Genomic DNA, 16956 nt, shown 5'->3' on the forward strand with positions numbered 1-16956 from the left:
CCACCACAATATGGTGGTGCAGTTTGTCCTCCAGACTCTTCTTAACACGTGACCCCAATTCCCTCCCCGCAATGATGTCAATCTCATGCTCTGTGTCTTTACTTACCCTGAAAAAGATTCAAAGATTGCTGACAACACATCCAATTTCCAAATTTTGTAAAAATTGGTCGGTATGTTCGGCTTTAGATAGATAAAAAACTGTCGTTATGTTTGGCATTAGATAGATAAAAATTGGTCGGTATATTCGGCTTTAGATAGATTAAAAAACTTTCGTTATGTTTGGCATTAGATAGATAAAAATTGGTCGGTATATTCGGCTTTAGATAGATAAAACATTGTCGTTATGTTTGGCATTAGATAGATAAAAATTGGTCGGTATATTCGGCTTTAGATAGATAAAACATTGTCGTTATGTTTGGCATTAGATAGATAAAAATTGGTCGGTATATTCGGCTTTAGATAGATAAAAAACTGTCGTTATGTTTGACATTAGATAGAAAAAAATTGGTCGGTATATTCGGCTTTAGATAGATAAAAAACTGTCGTTATGTTTGACATTAGATAGATAAAAACTGGTCGGTATATTCGGCTTTAGATAGATAAAAAACTGTCGTTATGTTTAACATTAGATAGATAAAAATTGGTCGGTATATTCGGCTTTAGATAGATAAAAAACTGTCGTTATGTTTGGCATTAGATAGATAAAAATTGGTCGGTATATTCGGCTTTAGATAGATAAAAAACTGTCGTTATGTTTGGCATTAGATAGATAAAAATTGGTCGGTATGTTCGGCTTTAGATAGATAAAAAACTGTCGTTATGTTTGGCATTAGATAGATAAAAATTGGTCGGTATATTCGGCTTTAGATAGATAAAAAACTGTCGTTATGTTTGACATTAGATAGAAAAAAATTGGTCGGTATATTCGGCTTTAGATAGATAAAACATTGTCGTTATGTTTGGCATTAGATAGATAAAAATTGGTCGGTATATTCGGCTTTAGATAGATAAAAAACTGTCGTTATGTTTGGCATTAGATAGATAAAAATTGGTCGGTATATTCGGCTTTAGATAGATAAAACATTGTCGTTATGTTTGGCATTAGATAGATAAAAATTGGTCGGTATATTCGGCTTTAGATAGATAAAAAACTGTCGTTATGTTTGGCATTAGATAGATAAAAATTGGTCGGTATGTTCGGCTTTAGATAGATAAAAAACTGTCGTTATGTTTGGCATTAGATAGATAAAAATTGGTCGGTATATTCGGCTTTAGATAGATAAAAAACTGTCGTTATGTTTGACATTAGATAGATAAAAATTGGTCGGTATATTCGGCTTTAGATAGATAAAACATTGTCGTTATGTTTGGCATTAGATAGATAAAAATTGGTCGGTATATTCGGCTTTAGATAGATAAAAAACTGTCGTTATGTTTGACATTAGATAGAAAAAAATTGGTCGGTATATTCGGCTTTAGATAGATAAAAAACTGTCGTTATGTTTGACATTAGATAGATAAAAACTGGTCGGTATATTCGGCTTTAGATAGATAAAAAACTGTCGTTATGTTTAACATTAGATAGATAAAAATTGGTCGGTATATTCGGCTTTAGATAGATAAAAAACTGTCGTTATGTTTGGCATTAGATAGATAAAAATTGGTCGGTATATTCGGCTTTAGATAGATAAAAAACTGTCGTTATGTTTGGCATTAGATAGATAAAAATTGGTCGGTATGTTCGGCTTTAGATAGATAAAAAACTGTCGTTATGTTTGGCATTAGATAGATAAAAATTGGTCGGTATATTCCGCTTTAGATAGATAAAAAAACTGTCGTTATGTTTGGCATTAGATAGATAAAAATTGGTCGGTATATTCGGCTTTAGATAGATAAAAAAACTGTCGTTATGTTTGGCATTAGATAGATAAAAATTGGTCGGTATATTCGGCTTTAGATAGATAAAAAACTGTCGTTATGTTTGACATTAGATAGATAAAAATTGGTCGGTATGTTCGGCTTTAGATAGATAAAAAAACTGAGGTTATGTTTGGCATTAGATAGATAAAAATTGGTCGGTATATTCGGCTTTAGATAGACAAAAAAACTGAGGTTATGTTTGGCATTAGATAGATAAAAATTGGTCGGTATATTCGGCTTTAGATAGATAAAAAACTGTCGTTATGTTTGGCATTAGATAGATTAAATTGGTCGGTATATTCGGCTTTAGATAGATAAAAAAACTTTCGTTATGTTTGGCATTAGATAGATAAAAATTGGTCGGTATATTCGGCTTTAGATGGATAAAAAACTGTCGTTATGTTTGGCATTAGATAGATAAAAATTGGTCGGTATAATCGGCTTTAGATAGATAAAAAATTGTCGTTATGTTTGGCATTAGATAGATAAAAATTGGTTGGTACATTCGGCTTTAGATAGATAAAAAAACTGTCGTTATGTTTTTATGTTTGGCATTAGATAGATAAAAAAAATGGTCGGTATCTTCGGCTTTAGATAGACAAAAAAAACTGACGTTATGTTTGGCATTAGATATATAAAAAAATGGTCGGTATATTCGGCTTTAGACAGATAATAAACTGTCGTTATGTTTGGCATTAGATAGATAAAAATTGGTCGTTATATTTGGCTTTAGATAGATAAAAAACTGTCGTTATTTTTGGCAATAGATAGATAAAAAAATGGTCGGTATGTTCGGCTTTAGATAGATAAAAAACTGTCGTTTTGTTTGGCATTAGATAGATAAAAAATTGTCGGTATGTTCGGCTTTGGATAGATAAAAAAATTGTCGTTATGTATGGCTTTAGATAGATAAAAAATTGTCGGTATGTTCGGCTTTAGATAGATAAAAGAATATCGGTTTGTTCGGCTTTAGATAGATAAAAGAATTTTGGTATGTTCGGCTTTAGATAGATATAAAAAAAATTTGGTATGTTCGGCTTTTGATAGATAAAAAAAATTTCGGTTTGTTCGGCTTTAGATAGATAAAAAAAATTTCGCTATGTTCGGCTTTAAATAGATTAAAAAAAGTAGTCGGAATGTTCGGCTTTAAAAAGATAACAAAATGGTCGATATGTTCGGCTTTAGATAGATAAAAAAATGGTCGGTATGTTCGGCTTTAGATAGATAAAAAACTGTCGTTAAGTTTGGCATTAGATAGATAAAAATTGGTCGGGATATTTGGCTTTAGATAGATAAAAAACTTTCGTTTTGTTTGGCATTAGATAGATAAAAAATTGTCGGTATGTTCGGCTTTGGATAGATAAAAAAATTGTCGTTATGTATGGCTTTAGATAGATAAAAAATTGTCGGTATGTTCGGCTTTAGATAGATAAAAGAATTTCGGTTTGTTCGGCTTTAGATAGATAAAAGAATTTTGGTATGTTCGGCTTTAGATAGATATAAAAAAAATTCAGTATGTTCGGCTTTGGATAGATAAAAAAATTTCGGTTTGTTCGGCTTTAGATAGATAAAAAAAATTTCGGTATGTTCGGCTTCAAATAGATTAAAAAAGTAGTCGGAATGTTCGGCTTTAAATAGATAACCAAATGGTCGATATGTTCGGCTTTAGATAGAAAAAAAAATGGTCGGTATGTTCGGCTTTAGATAGATAAAAAACTGTCGTTATATTTGGCATTAGATAGATAAAAAAATTGTCCGTATGTTCAGCTTTGGATAGATAAAAAAATTGTCGTTATGTATGGCTTTAGATAGATAGAAAATTGTCGGTATGTTCGGCTTTAGATGGATAAAAGAAATTCGGTTTGTTCGGCTGTAGATAGGTAAAAAAATTTTCGGTATGTTCGGCTTTAGATAGATTAAAAATTTCGGTAAGTTTGGCTTTAAATAGATTAAAAATTGGTCGGTATGTTCGGCTGTAAATGATAACAAAATGGTCCATAAGTTCGGCTTTAGATAGATAAAAAAATGGTCGGTATGTTCGGCTTTAGATAGATAACAAAATTGTTGTTATGTTTGGCTTTAGATAGATTAAAAAAGGTCGTTATGTTCGGCTTTAGATAGATACAAAATTTTTCGGTATGTTCGGCTGTGGATAGAAAAAAATTTATCATTATGTTAGACTTTAGATCGATCAGAAAACTGTCGTTAGGTTTGGCATTAGATAGATTAAAAAAATGGTTCGTATGTTCGGCTTTAGATAGACAACAAACTGGTCGGTATGTTCGGCTTCAGATAGATAAAAATCTGCAGTTATGTTTGGCATTAGATAGATAAAAAAATGGTCGGTATGTTCAGCTTGAGATAGATAAAAAACTGTCGTTATGTTTGGCGTTAGATAGATAAAAAATTTTCGGTATGTTTGGTTTTGGATAGATAAAAAAATTGACCTTATGTATGGCTTTAAATAGATTAAAAATTGGTCGGTATGTTCGGCTGTAAATGATAACAAAATGGTCGATATGTTCGGCTTTAGATAGATAAAAAAATGGTCGGTATGTTCGGCTTTAGATAGATAACAAAAATGGTCGGTATGTTCGGCTTTAGATAGATATAAAAAAAATTTGGTATGTTCGGCTTTTGATAGATAAAAAAAATTTCGGTTTGTTCGGCTTTAGATAGATAAAAAAAATTTCGCTATGTTCGGCTTTAAATAGATTAAAAAAAGTAGTCGGAATGTTCGGCTTTAAAAAGATAACAAAATGGTCGATATGTTCGGCTTTAGATAGATAAAAAAATGGTCGGTATGTTCGGCTTTAGATAGATAAAAAACTGTCGTTAAGTTTGGCATTAGATAGATAAAAATTGGTCGGTATATTTGGCTTTAGATAGATAAAAAACTTTCGTTTTGTTTGGCATTAGATAGATAAAAAATTGTCGGTATGTTCAGCTTTGGATAGATAAAAAAATTGTCGTTATGTATGGCTTTAGATAGATAAAAAATTGTCGGTATGTTCGGCTTTAGATAGATAAAAGAATTTCGGTTTGTTCGGCTTTAGATAGATAAAAGAATTTTGGTATGTTCGGCTTTAGATAGATATAAAAAAAATTCAGTACGTTCGGCTTTGGATGGATAAAAAAATTTCGGTTTGTTCGGCTTTAGATAGATAAAAAAAATTTTGGTATGTTCGGCTTCAAATAGATTAAAAAAGTAGTCGGAATGTTCGGCTTTAAATAGATAACCAAATGGTCGATATGTTCGGCTTTAGATAGAAAAAAAAATGGTCGGTATGTTCGGCTTTAGATAGATAAAAAACTGTCGTTATATTTGGCATTAGATAGATAAAAAAATTGTCCGTATGTTCAGCTTTGGATAGATAAAAAAATTGTCGTTATGTATGGCTTTAGATAGATAGAAAATTGTCGGTATGTTCGGCTTTAGATGGATAAAAGAAATTCGGTTTGTTCGGCTTTAGATAGATATAAAAAAGCTTCGGTATGTTCGGCTTTAGATAGATAAAAAAATTTCGGTATATTCGGCTGTAGATAGGTAAAAAAATTTTCGGTATGTTCGGCTTTAGATAGATTAAAAATTTCGGTAAGTTTGGCTTTAAATAGATTAAAAATTGGTCGGTATGTTCGGCTGTAAATGATAACAAAATGGTCCATATGTTCGGCTTTAGATAGATAAAAAAAATGGTCGGTATGTTCGGCTTTAGATAGATAACAAAATTGTTGTTATGTTTGGCTTTAGATAGATTAAAAAAGGTCGTTATGTTCGGCTTTAGATAGATACAAAATTTTTCGGTATGTTCGGCTGTGGATAGAAAAAAATTTATCATTATGTTAGACTTTAGATCGATCAGAAAACTGTCGTTATGTTTGGCATTAGATAGATTAAAAAAATGGTTCGTATGTTCGGCTTTAGATAGACAACAAACTGGTCGGTATGTTCGGCTTCAGATAGATAAAAATCTGCAGTTATGTTTGGCATTAGATAGATAAAAAAAATGGTCGGTATGTTCAGCTTCAGATAGATAAAAAACTGTCGTTATGTTTGGCATTAGATAGATAAAAAATTTTCGGTATGTTTGGCTTTGGATAGATAAAAAAATTGACCTTATGTATGGCTTTAAATAGATTAAAAATTGGTCGGTATGTTCGGCTGTAAATGATAACAAAATGGTCGATATGTTCGGCTTTAGATAGATAAAAAAAATGGTCGGTATGTTCGGCTTCAGATAGATAAAAAACTGCAGTTATGTTTGGCATTAGATAGATAAAAAAAATGGTCGGTATGTTCAGCTTCAGATAGATAAAAAACTTTTGTTATGTTTGGCATTAGATAGATAAAAAATTTTCGGTATGTTTGGCTTTGGATAGATAAAAAAAGGTCGTTATGTTCGGCTTTAGATAGATAACAAAATTGTCGTTATGTTTGGCTTTAGATAGATTAAAAAAGGTCGTTATGTTCGGCTTTAGATAGATACAAAATTTTTCGGTATGTTCGGCTGTGGATAGAAAAAAATTTATCATTATGTTAGACTTTAGATCGATCAGAAAACTGTCGTTATGTTTGGCATTAGATAGATTAAAAAAATGGTTCGTATGTTTGGCTTTAGATAGACAACAAACTGGTCGGTATGTTCGGCTTCAGATAGATAAAAAACTGCAGTTATGTTTGGCATTAGATAGATAAAAAAAATGGTCGGTATGTTCAGCTTCAGATAGATAAAAAACTGTCGTTATGTTTGGCATTAGATAGATAAAAAATTTTCGGTATGTTTGGCTTTGGATAGATAAAAAAATTGACCTTATGTATGGCTTTAGATAGATAAAAAATTGTCGGTATGTTCGGCTTTAGATAGATAAAAGAATTTCGGTTTGTTCGGCTTTAGATAGATAAAAGAATTTCGGTATGTTCGGCTTTAGATAGATAAAAAAAAGTTTCGGTATGTTCGGCTTTAGATAGGTAAAAAAATTTCGGTATGTTCGGCTTTAGATAGATAAAAAATTTCGGTATGTTTGGCTTTAAATAGATTAAAAATTGGTCGGTATGTTCGGCTGTAAAAGATAACAAAATGGTCGATATGTTCGGCTTTAGATAGATAAAAAAAATGGTCGGTATGTTCGGCTTTAGATAGATAACAAAATTGTCGTTATGTTTGGCTTTAGATAGATAAAAAATGGTCATTATGTTCGGCTTTAGATAGATACAAAATTTTTTGGTATGTTCGGCTTTGGATAGAAAAAAATGGTCGGTATGTTTGACTTTAGATCGATAAGAAAACTTTATGTTTTGCATTAGATAGATAAAAAATGGTTCGTATGTTCGGCTTTAGATAGACAAAAATAATGTCGTTATGTTTGACATTGGATAGATAAGAAAATGGTCGGCATGTTTGGCTTTAAATAGACCTCAAACTGGTCGGTATGTTCGGCTTCAGATAGATAAAAAACTGTAGTTATGTTTGGCATTAGATAGATAAAAAAATGGTCGGTATGTTCGGGCTCAGATAAATAAAAAATTGTCCGTATGTTCGGCTTTGGATAGATAAAAAATTATAGAAAACTGTCAATTTGTTCGGCCTTAGAAAACTTTCATTTTGTTCGGCCTTAGAAAGATTAAAAAACTGTCGTTATGTTTGGCAATAGATAGATAAGAAAAGGTTCGGTATGTTCGGCTTTAAATAGATAACAAAATGGTCAGTATGTTCGGCTTTAAATAGATAGAAAAAACTGTTGTTATAATTGGCGTTAGATAGATAAAAAATGGTCGGTATGTTCGGCTTTAGATAGATAAAAAGTTGTCGTTATGTTTGGCGTTAGATAGATAAAAAATGGTCGGTATGTTTGGCTTTAAATAGGTAAAGCTGTCGTTATGTTTGGCATCAGATAGATTAAAAAGTGGTCGACATGTTCGGCTTTAGATAGATAAAAAACTGTCGTTATGTTTGTCATTAGATAGATAAGAAAATGGTCGCTATGTTCGGCTTTAAATAGATAACAAACTGGTCGGTATGTTCGGCTTCAGATAGATAAAAAACTGTAGTTATGTTTGGCATTAGCTGGATAAAAAAATGGTTGGTATGTTTGGTTTCAGATAAATAAAAAATTGTCCGTATGTTTGGCTTCGGATAGATAAAAAAAATTATCGCTATTATTGGCTTTAGATAGATAGAAAACTGTCGTTTTGTTTGGCATTAGATATATAAAAAACTGTCGTTATGTTTGGCATTAGATAGATAAAAAACAGTCGAAATGTTTTGCTTTAGATAGATAAAAAAATGTCATTACGTCTGGCATTAGATAGACAAAAAAATGGTTACGTTGTTCGGCTTTAGATAGATAAAAAAAAATTGTCGGTATGTTCGGCTTTGGATAGATAAAAAAATTGTCCTTATGTTCGGTTTTAGATAGATAAAAAACTGTCGTTGTGTTTGGCATTAGATAGATAAAAAAATGGTCGATATGTTTGGATTTAGATAGATAAAACTTCGTTATGTTTGGCATTAGATAGATCAAAAACTATCGTTATGTTTGACTTTAGATAGATAAAAAACTGTCGTTATGTTTGGCATTAGGAAGATAAAAAATGGTCGATATTTTCGGCTTTAGATAATTAAAAAAAATTTCGTTATGTTTGGCATTAGATAGATAAAAAATGGTCGGTATGTTTGGCTTGAGATAGATAAAAAACTGTCGTTATGTTTGGCATTAGATAGATAAGAAAATGGTCGCTATGTTCGGCTTTAAATAGATAACAAACTGGACGGCATGTTCGGCTTTAGATAGATAAAAAAACTATCGTTATGTTTGGCGTTAGATGGATAAAAGAACTGACGTTATATTTGCAATTAGGAAGATAAAAAATGGTCGGTATGTTTGGCTTGAGATAGATAAAAAACTGTCGTTATGTTTGGCATTAGATAGATAAGAAAATGGTCGCTATGTTCGGCTTTAAATAGATAACAAACTGGACGGCATGTTCGGCTTTAGATAGATAAAAAAAACTATCGTTATGTTTGGCGTTAGATGGATAAAAAAACTGACGTTATATTTGCAATTAGGAAGATAAAAAATGGTCGGTATGTTTGGCTTGAGATAGATTAAAAACTGTCGTTATGTTTGGCATTAGATAGATAAGAAAATGGTCGCTATGTTCGGCTTTAAATAGATAACAAACTGGACGGCATGTTCGGCTTTAGATAGATAAAAAAAACTATCGTTATGTTTGGCGTTAGATGGATAAAAAAACTGACGTTATATTTGCAATTAGGAAGATAAAAAATGGTCGGTATGTTTGGCTTGAGATAGATAAAAAACTGTCGTTATGTTCGGCATTAGATAGATAAGAAAATGGTCACTTTGTTCGTCCTTAAATAGATAAAAAACTGGTCGGCAAGTTCGGCTTTAGATAGATAAAAAACTGTCGTTATGTTCGGCATTAGATAGATAAGAAAATGGTCACTATGTTCGGCTTTAAATAGATAAAAAAATGGTCGTTATGTTCGGCTTTAGATAGATAAAAACTTCGTTATGTTTGGCATTAGATAGATAAGAAAATGGTCACTATGTTCGGCTTTGAATAGATAAAAAAATGGTGGGTATGTTCGGCTTTAGATAGATAAAAACTTCGTTATGTTTGGCATTAGATAGATACAAAGCTATCGTTATGTTCAGCTTTAGATAGATAAAAAACTGTAGCTATGTTTGGCATTAGATAGATAAAAAATTGTCGGTATGTTAGGCTTTGGATAGATAAAAAAAATTGTCGTTATGTATGGCTTTAGATAGATAAAAAATTGTCGGTATGTTTGGCTTTAGATAGATAAAAGAATTTCGGTTTGTTCGGCTTTAGATAGATAAAAGAATTTTGGTATGTTCGGCTTTAGATAGATATAAAAAAAATTCGGTATGTTCGGCTTTAGATAGATAAAAAACTATCGTTATGTTTGACTTTAGATAGATAAAAAACTGTCGTTATGTTTGGCACTAGGAAGATAAAAAATGGTCGATATTTTCGGCTTTAGATAGGTAAAAAAAACTGTCGTTATGTTTGTCATTAGATAGATAAAAAACGGTCGGTATGTTTGGCATTAGATAGATAAGAAAATGGTCGCTATGTTCGGCTTTAAATAGATAACAAACTGGACGGCATGTTCGGCTTTAGATAGATAAAAAACTGACGTTATATTTGCAATTAGAAAGATAAAAAATGGTCGGTATGTTTGGCTTTAGATAGATATAAAAACTGTCGTTATGTTTAGCATTTGGAAGAAAAAAAATGGTTGTTATGTTCGGCTTGTGATAGATAAAAAACTGTCGTTATGTTCGGCATTAGATAGATAAGAAAATGGTCTCTATGTTCGGCTTTAAATAGATAAAAAACTGGTCGGCATGTTTGGCTTTAGATAGATAAAGAAAACTGTCGTTATGTTTAGCGTTAGATAGATAAAAAAATGGTGGGTATGTTCGGCTTTACATAGATAAAAAACTGTCGTTATGTTCGGCATTAGATAGATACAAAACTATCGTTATGTTCGGCTTTAGATAGATAAAAAACTGTCGTTATGTTTGGCATTAGATAGATATAAAAATGGTGGGTATGTTCGGCTTTAGATAGATAAAAAACTGTCGTTATGATTGACATTAGATAGATATAAAAAACGGTGGGTCTGTTCGGCTTTAGATAGATAAAAACTTCGTTATGTTTGGCATTAGATAGATAAGAAAAGGTTCGGTATGTTTGGCTGTGAATAGATAAAAAACGGTTGTTATGTTTGGCATTAGATAGATATAAAAATGGTGGGTATGTTCGGCTTTAGATAGATAAAAAACTGTCGTTATGATTGACATTAGATAGATATAAAAAATGGTGGGTCTGTTCGGCTTTAGATAGATAAAAACTTCGTTATGTTTGGCATTAGATAGATAAGAAAAGGTTCGGTATGTTTGGCTTTGAATAGATAAAAAAACGGTTGTTATGTTTGGCATTAGATAGATTAAAAATAGTATCTATGTTCGGTTTCAGATAAATAAAAAAATTGTCTGTATGTTCGCCTTTGGACAGATAAAAATTGTTGGTATGTTCGGCTTTGGATAGATAAAAAAATCATCGTTATGTTTAGCTTTAGATAGATAAAAAACTGTCGTTATGTTTGGCATTAGATAGATAAAAACTTCGTTATGTTTGGCATTAGATAGATAAGAAAATGGTCACTATGTTCGGCTTTGAATAGATAAAAAAATGGTGGGTATGTTCGGCTTTAGATAGATAAAAACTTCGTTATGTTTGGCATTAGATAGATAAGAAAATGGTCACTATGTTCGGCTTTGAATAGATAAAAAAATGGTGGTTATGTTCGGCTTTAAATAGATAAAAACTTCGTTATGTTTGGCATTAGATAGATACAAAACTATCGTTATGTTCAGCTTTAGATAGATAAAAAACTATCGCTATGTTTGGCATTAGATAGATAAAAAATTGTCGGTATGTTCGGCTTTGGATAGATAAAAAAAATTGTCGTTATGTATGGCTTTAGATAGATAAAAAATTGTCGGTAAGTTCGGCTTTAGATAGATGAAAGAATTTCGGTTTGTTCGGCTTTAGATAGATAAAAGAATTTTGGTATGTTCGGCTTTAGATAGATATAAAAAAAATTTCGGTATGTTCGGCTTTAGATAGATAAAAAACTATCGTTATGTTTGACTTTAGATAGATAAAAAACTGTCGTTATGTTTGGCACTAGGAAGATAAAAAACGGTCGGTATTGGCTTGAGATAGATAAAAAAACTGTCGTTATGTTTGGCATTAGATAGATAAGAAAATGGTCGCTATGTTCGGCTTTAAATAGATAACAAACTGGACGGCATGTTCGGCTTCAGATAGATAAAAAAACTGACGTTATGTTTGCAATTAGGAAGATAAAAAATGGTCGCTATGTTTGGCTTTAGATAGATATAAAAACTGTCGTTATGTTTAGCATTTGGAAGAAAAAAAATGGTTGGTATATTCGGCTTGAGATAGATAAAAAACTGTCGTTATGTTCGGCATTAGATAGATAAGAAAATGGTCACTATGTTCGGCTTTAAATAAATAAAAAACTGGTCGGCATGTTTGGCTCTAGATAGATTAAAAAACTGTCGTTATGTTTAGCGTTAGATAGATAAAAAATGGTCGGTATGTTCGGCTTTAGATAGATAAAAACTTCGTTGTGTTTGGCATAAGATAGATACAAAACTATCGTTATGTTCGGCTTTAGATAGATAAAAAACGGTCGTTATGTTTGGCATTAGATAGATATGAAAATGGTGGTTATGTTCGGCTTTAGATAGATAAAAAACTGTCGTTATGTTTGACATTAGATAGATATAAAAAATGGTGGGTCTGTTCGGCTTTAGATAGATAAAAATACTGTCGTTATGTTTGGCATTAGATAGATAAGAAAAGGTTCGGTATGTTTGGCTTTGAATAGATAAAAAACGGTTGTTATGTTTGGCATTAGATAGATTAAAAATAGTCTCTATGTTCGGTTTCAGATAAATAAAAAAATTGTCTGTATGTTCGCCTTTGTACAGACAAAAAAAATTTTTGGTATGTTCGGCTTTGGATAGATAAAAAAATCATCGTTATGTTTGGCTTTAGATAGATAAAAAACTGTCGTTATGTTTGGCATTAGATAGATATAAAAAATGGTGCGTATTTTCGGCTTTAGATAGATAAAAAACTGTCGTTATGTTTGGCATTAGATAGATAAAAATTTGTTGGTATAGTCGGCTTTAGATAGATAAAAAACGGTCGTTATGTTTGACATTAGATAGATAAGAAAAGGTTTGGTATGTTTGGCTTTGAATTGATAAAAAACGGTTGGTATGTTTGGCATTAGATAGATTAAAAATGGTCGCTATGTTCGGTTTCAGATAAATAAAAAAATTTTCGGTATGTTCGCCTTTGGATAGATAAAAAAATCATCGTTATGTTCGGCTTTAGATAGATAAAAAACTGTCGTTATGTTTGGCATTAGATGGATATAAAAAATGGAGGGTACGTTCGGCTTTAGATAGATAAAAAACTGTCGTTATGTTTGACATTAGATAGATAAAAACGGTCGGTATGTTCGGCTTTAGATAGATAGAAAACTGTCGTTATGTTTGGCATTAGATAGATAAGAAAAGGTTCGGTATGTTCGGCTTTGAATTGATAAGAAACGGTTGTTATGTTTGGCATTAGATAGATTAAAAATAGACGCTATGTTCGGTTTTGGATAGTTGAAAAAATCATCGTTATGTTCGGCTTTAGATAGATAAAAAACTGTCGTTATGTTTGGCATTAGATAGATATAAAAAATGGAGGGTATGTTCGGCTTTAGATAGATAAAAAACTGTCGTTATGTTTGACATTAGATAGATAAGAAAAGGTTCGGTATGTTCGGATTTGAATTGATAAAAAACGGTTGTTATGTTTGGCATTAGATAGATTAAAAATAGTCGCTATGTTCGGTTTTGGATAGTTAAAAAAATTATCGTTATGTTCGGCTTTAGATAGATAAGAAACTGTCGTTATGTTTGGCATTGGAAAGATACAAAAAAAGATGGGTATGTTCGGCTTTAGATAGATAAAAAACTGTCGTTATGTTTGACATTAGATAGATATAAAAAATGGTCGGTATTTTCAGCTTTAGATAGATAAAAAAATGTCGTTATGTTTGACATTAGATAGATTAAAAATGGTCGCTATGTTCGGTTTTAGATAGATTAAAAATTGTCGGTATGTTCGGTTTTGGATAGTTAAAAAAGTTATCGTTATGTTCGGCTTTAGATAGATAAAAAAATGTCGTTATGTTTGGCATTAGATAGATATAAAAAATGGTGGGTATGTTCGGCTTTAGATAGATAAAAAACTGTCGTTATGTTTGACATTAGATAGATATAAAAAATGGTGGGTATGTTCGGCTTTAGATAGATAAAAATTTGTCGTTATGTTTGACATTGGATAGACAAAAAAATGGTCTGTATGTTTGGCTTTGAATAGATAAAAAACAGTTGTTATGTTTGGCCTTAGATAGATTAAAAATGGTCGCTATGTTCGGTTTCAGATAAATAAAAAAATTGTCGTTATGTTCGTCTTTGGACAGATAAAAAAATTGTTGGTATGTTCGGCTTTGGATAGATAAAAAAATCATCGTTATGTTTGGCTTTAGATAGATAAAAAACTGTCGTTATGTTTGGCATTAGATAGATAAAAACTTCGTTATGTTTGGCATTAGATAGATAAGAAAATGGTCACTATGTTCGGTTTCAGATAAATAAAAAAATTGTCGTTATGTTCGCCTTTGGACAGATAAAAAAATTGTCGGTATGTCTGGCTTTGGATAGATAAAAAAAATATCGTTATGTTCGGCTTTAGATAGATAAAAAACTGTCGTTATGTTTGGCATTAGATACATATAAAAAATGGTGGGTATGTTCGGCTTTAGATAGATAAAAAACTGTCGTTATGTTTGGCATTAGATAGATAAAAAAAAGTTTGGTATGTTTGGCTTTGAATTGATAAAAAACGGTTGTTATGTTTGGCATTATATAGATTAAAAATGGTCGCTATGTTCGGTTTTAGATAGATTAAAAATTGTCGGTATGTTCGGTTTTGGATAGTTAAAAAAATTATCGTTATGTTCGGCTTTAGATAGATAAAAAACTGTCGTTATGTTTGGCATTAGATAGATATAAATAATGGTGGGTATGTTCGGCTTTAGATAGATAAAAAACTGTCGTTATGTTTGACATTAGATAGATAAAAAAAACGGTGGGTATGTTCGGCTTTAGATAGATAAAAAACTGTCGTTATGTTTGACATTGGATAGACATAAAAAAGGTCGGTATGTTCGGCTTTAGATAGATAAAAAACTGTCGTTATGTTTGGCATTAGATAGATAAGAAAAGGTTCGGAATGTTTGGCTTTGAATAGATAAAATACAGTTGTTATATTTGGCATTAGATAGATTAAAAATGGTCGCTCTGTTCGGTTTCAGATAAATAAAAAAATTTTCGGTTAGTTCGCCTTTGGACAGATAGAAAAATGGTCGGTATGTTCGGCTTTGGATAGATAAAAAAATTATCGTTATGTTTGGCTTTAGATAGATAAAAAACTGTCGTTATGTTTGGCATTAGATAGATAAGAAAAATGGTGGGTATGTTCGGTTCGGCTTCAGATAGATAAAAAAATCTCGTTATGTTTGACATTAGATAGATAAAAAATGGTCGGTATGTTCGGCTTTAGATAGATAAAAATCTGTCTTTATGTTTGGCATTAGATAGATAAGAAAAGGTTCGGTATGTTCGGCTTTGAATTGATAAAAAACGGTTGTTATGTTTGGCATTAGATAGATTAAAAATGGTCGCTATGTTTGGTTTAAGATAGATTAAAATTTGTTGGTATGTTCGGTTTTGGATAGTTTGAAATTTATCGTTATGTTCGGCTTTAGATAGATAAAAGACTGTCGTTATGTTTAGCATTAGATAGATAAAAAATGGTCGGTATGTCGGCCTTAGATAGATAAAAAACTGTCGTTATGTTTCGATTTAGGTAGATTAAAAAAAGGTCGGTATGTTCGGTTTCAGATAAATAAAAAAATTGTCGGTATGCTCGGCTTTGGATAGATAAAAAAATTATCGCCATGTTCGGGTTTAGATAGATAAAAACACTGTCGTTTTGTTTGACATTAGATAGATAAAGAAACTGTCGTTATGTTTGGCATTAACTAGAAAAAAATGGTCGGTATGTTCGGCTTTAGATAGATAAAAAACTGTCTTTATGTTTGGCATTAGATAGATAAGAAAGGGTTCGGTATGTTCGGCTTTGAATTGATAAAAAATAGTTGTCATGTTTGGCATTAGATAGATGAAAAATGGTCGCTATGTTCGGTTTTAGATAGATTAAAACTTGTCGGTATGTTCGGTTTTGGATAGTTAAAAAATTATCGTTATGTTCGGCTTTAGATAGATAAAAAACTCTCGTTATGTTTAGCATTAGATAGATGAAAAAAATGGTCGGTATGTTGGCCTTAGATAGATAAAAAACTGTCGTTATGTTTGGATTTAGATAGATAAAAAAATGGTCGGTATGTTCGGTTTCAGATAAATAAAAAAATTGTCGGTATGTTCGGCTTTGGATAGATAAAAAAATTATCGCTATGTTCGGCTTTAGATAGATGAAAAAACTGTCGTTTTCATTGACATTAAATAGATAAAGAAACTGTCGTTATATTTGGCATTAGCTAGAAAAAAAATGTTCGGTTTGTTTGGCTTTAGATAGATAAAAAATTGTCATTACGTCTGGCATTAATAGATGAAAAATGGTCGGGTTTTTCGGCTTTAGACAGACAAAAAAAATGTCGGTATGTTCGGCTTTGGATAGATAAAAAATTTATCGTTATATTCGTTTTAGATGGATAAAAAACTGTCGTTATGTTTGGCATTAGATAGATAAAAATTGTCGGTATGTTCGGCTTTATATAGATAAAAAACTGTCGTTATGTTTGACATTAGATAGATATAAAAAATGGTGGGTATGTTTGGCTTTAGATAGATAAAAAACTGTCTTTATGTTTGGCATTAGCTAGAAAAAGAATGGTCGGTATGTTTGGCTTTAGATAGGTAAAAAAATGTCATTACGTCTGGCATTAGATAGATAAAAAATGGTCGGGTTTTTCAACTTTAGACAGACAAAAAAATTTTCGGTATGTTCGGCTTTGGATATTTAAAAAATTCATCGTTATGTTTGGTTTTAGATGGATAAAAAACTGTCGTTATGTTTGGCATTGGATAGATGAAAAATGGTCGGTATGTTCAGCTTTGGATAGATAAAAAAATTGACCTTATGTATGGCTTTAGATAGATAAAAAATTGTCGCTATGTTTGGCATTAGATAGATAAAAAATGGTCGGTATGCTTGGCTTGAGATAGATAAAAAACTCTCGTTATAACTGGCATTAGATAGATAAGAAAATGGTCACTATGTTTGGCTTTAAATAGATAACA

At 31.2% G+C, this 16956-nt stretch overlaps 1 protein-coding gene across 1 annotated transcript in view; it reads right to left on the reverse strand.

The window, feature by feature from the left end:
* The window catches only part of LOC142355719 (tyrosinase HcTyr2-like), a gene marked incomplete at its 3' end in the record, with an annotated part of 44453 nt that overhangs the window by 37 nt on the left and 27460 nt on the right, over nucleotides 1-16956 (reverse strand). The window contains exon 5 of the mRNA XM_075407793.1: nucleotides 1-107. This exon is cut by the window's left edge and continues 37 nt beyond it. Within this exon, the coding sequence (XP_075263908.1) occupies nucleotides 1-107 (107 nt within the window). The remainder of the gene's footprint in view (nucleotides 108-16956) is intronic.

Source organism: Convolutriloba macropyga, unplaced genomic scaffold (genome assembly GCF_964194025.1).
Source record: "Convolutriloba macropyga unplaced genomic scaffold, txConMacr16.3 SCAFFOLD_782, whole genome shotgun sequence".
NCBI classification, from domain to species: Eukaryota; Metazoa; Xenacoelomorpha; order Acoela; family Convolutidae; genus Convolutriloba; species Convolutriloba macropyga.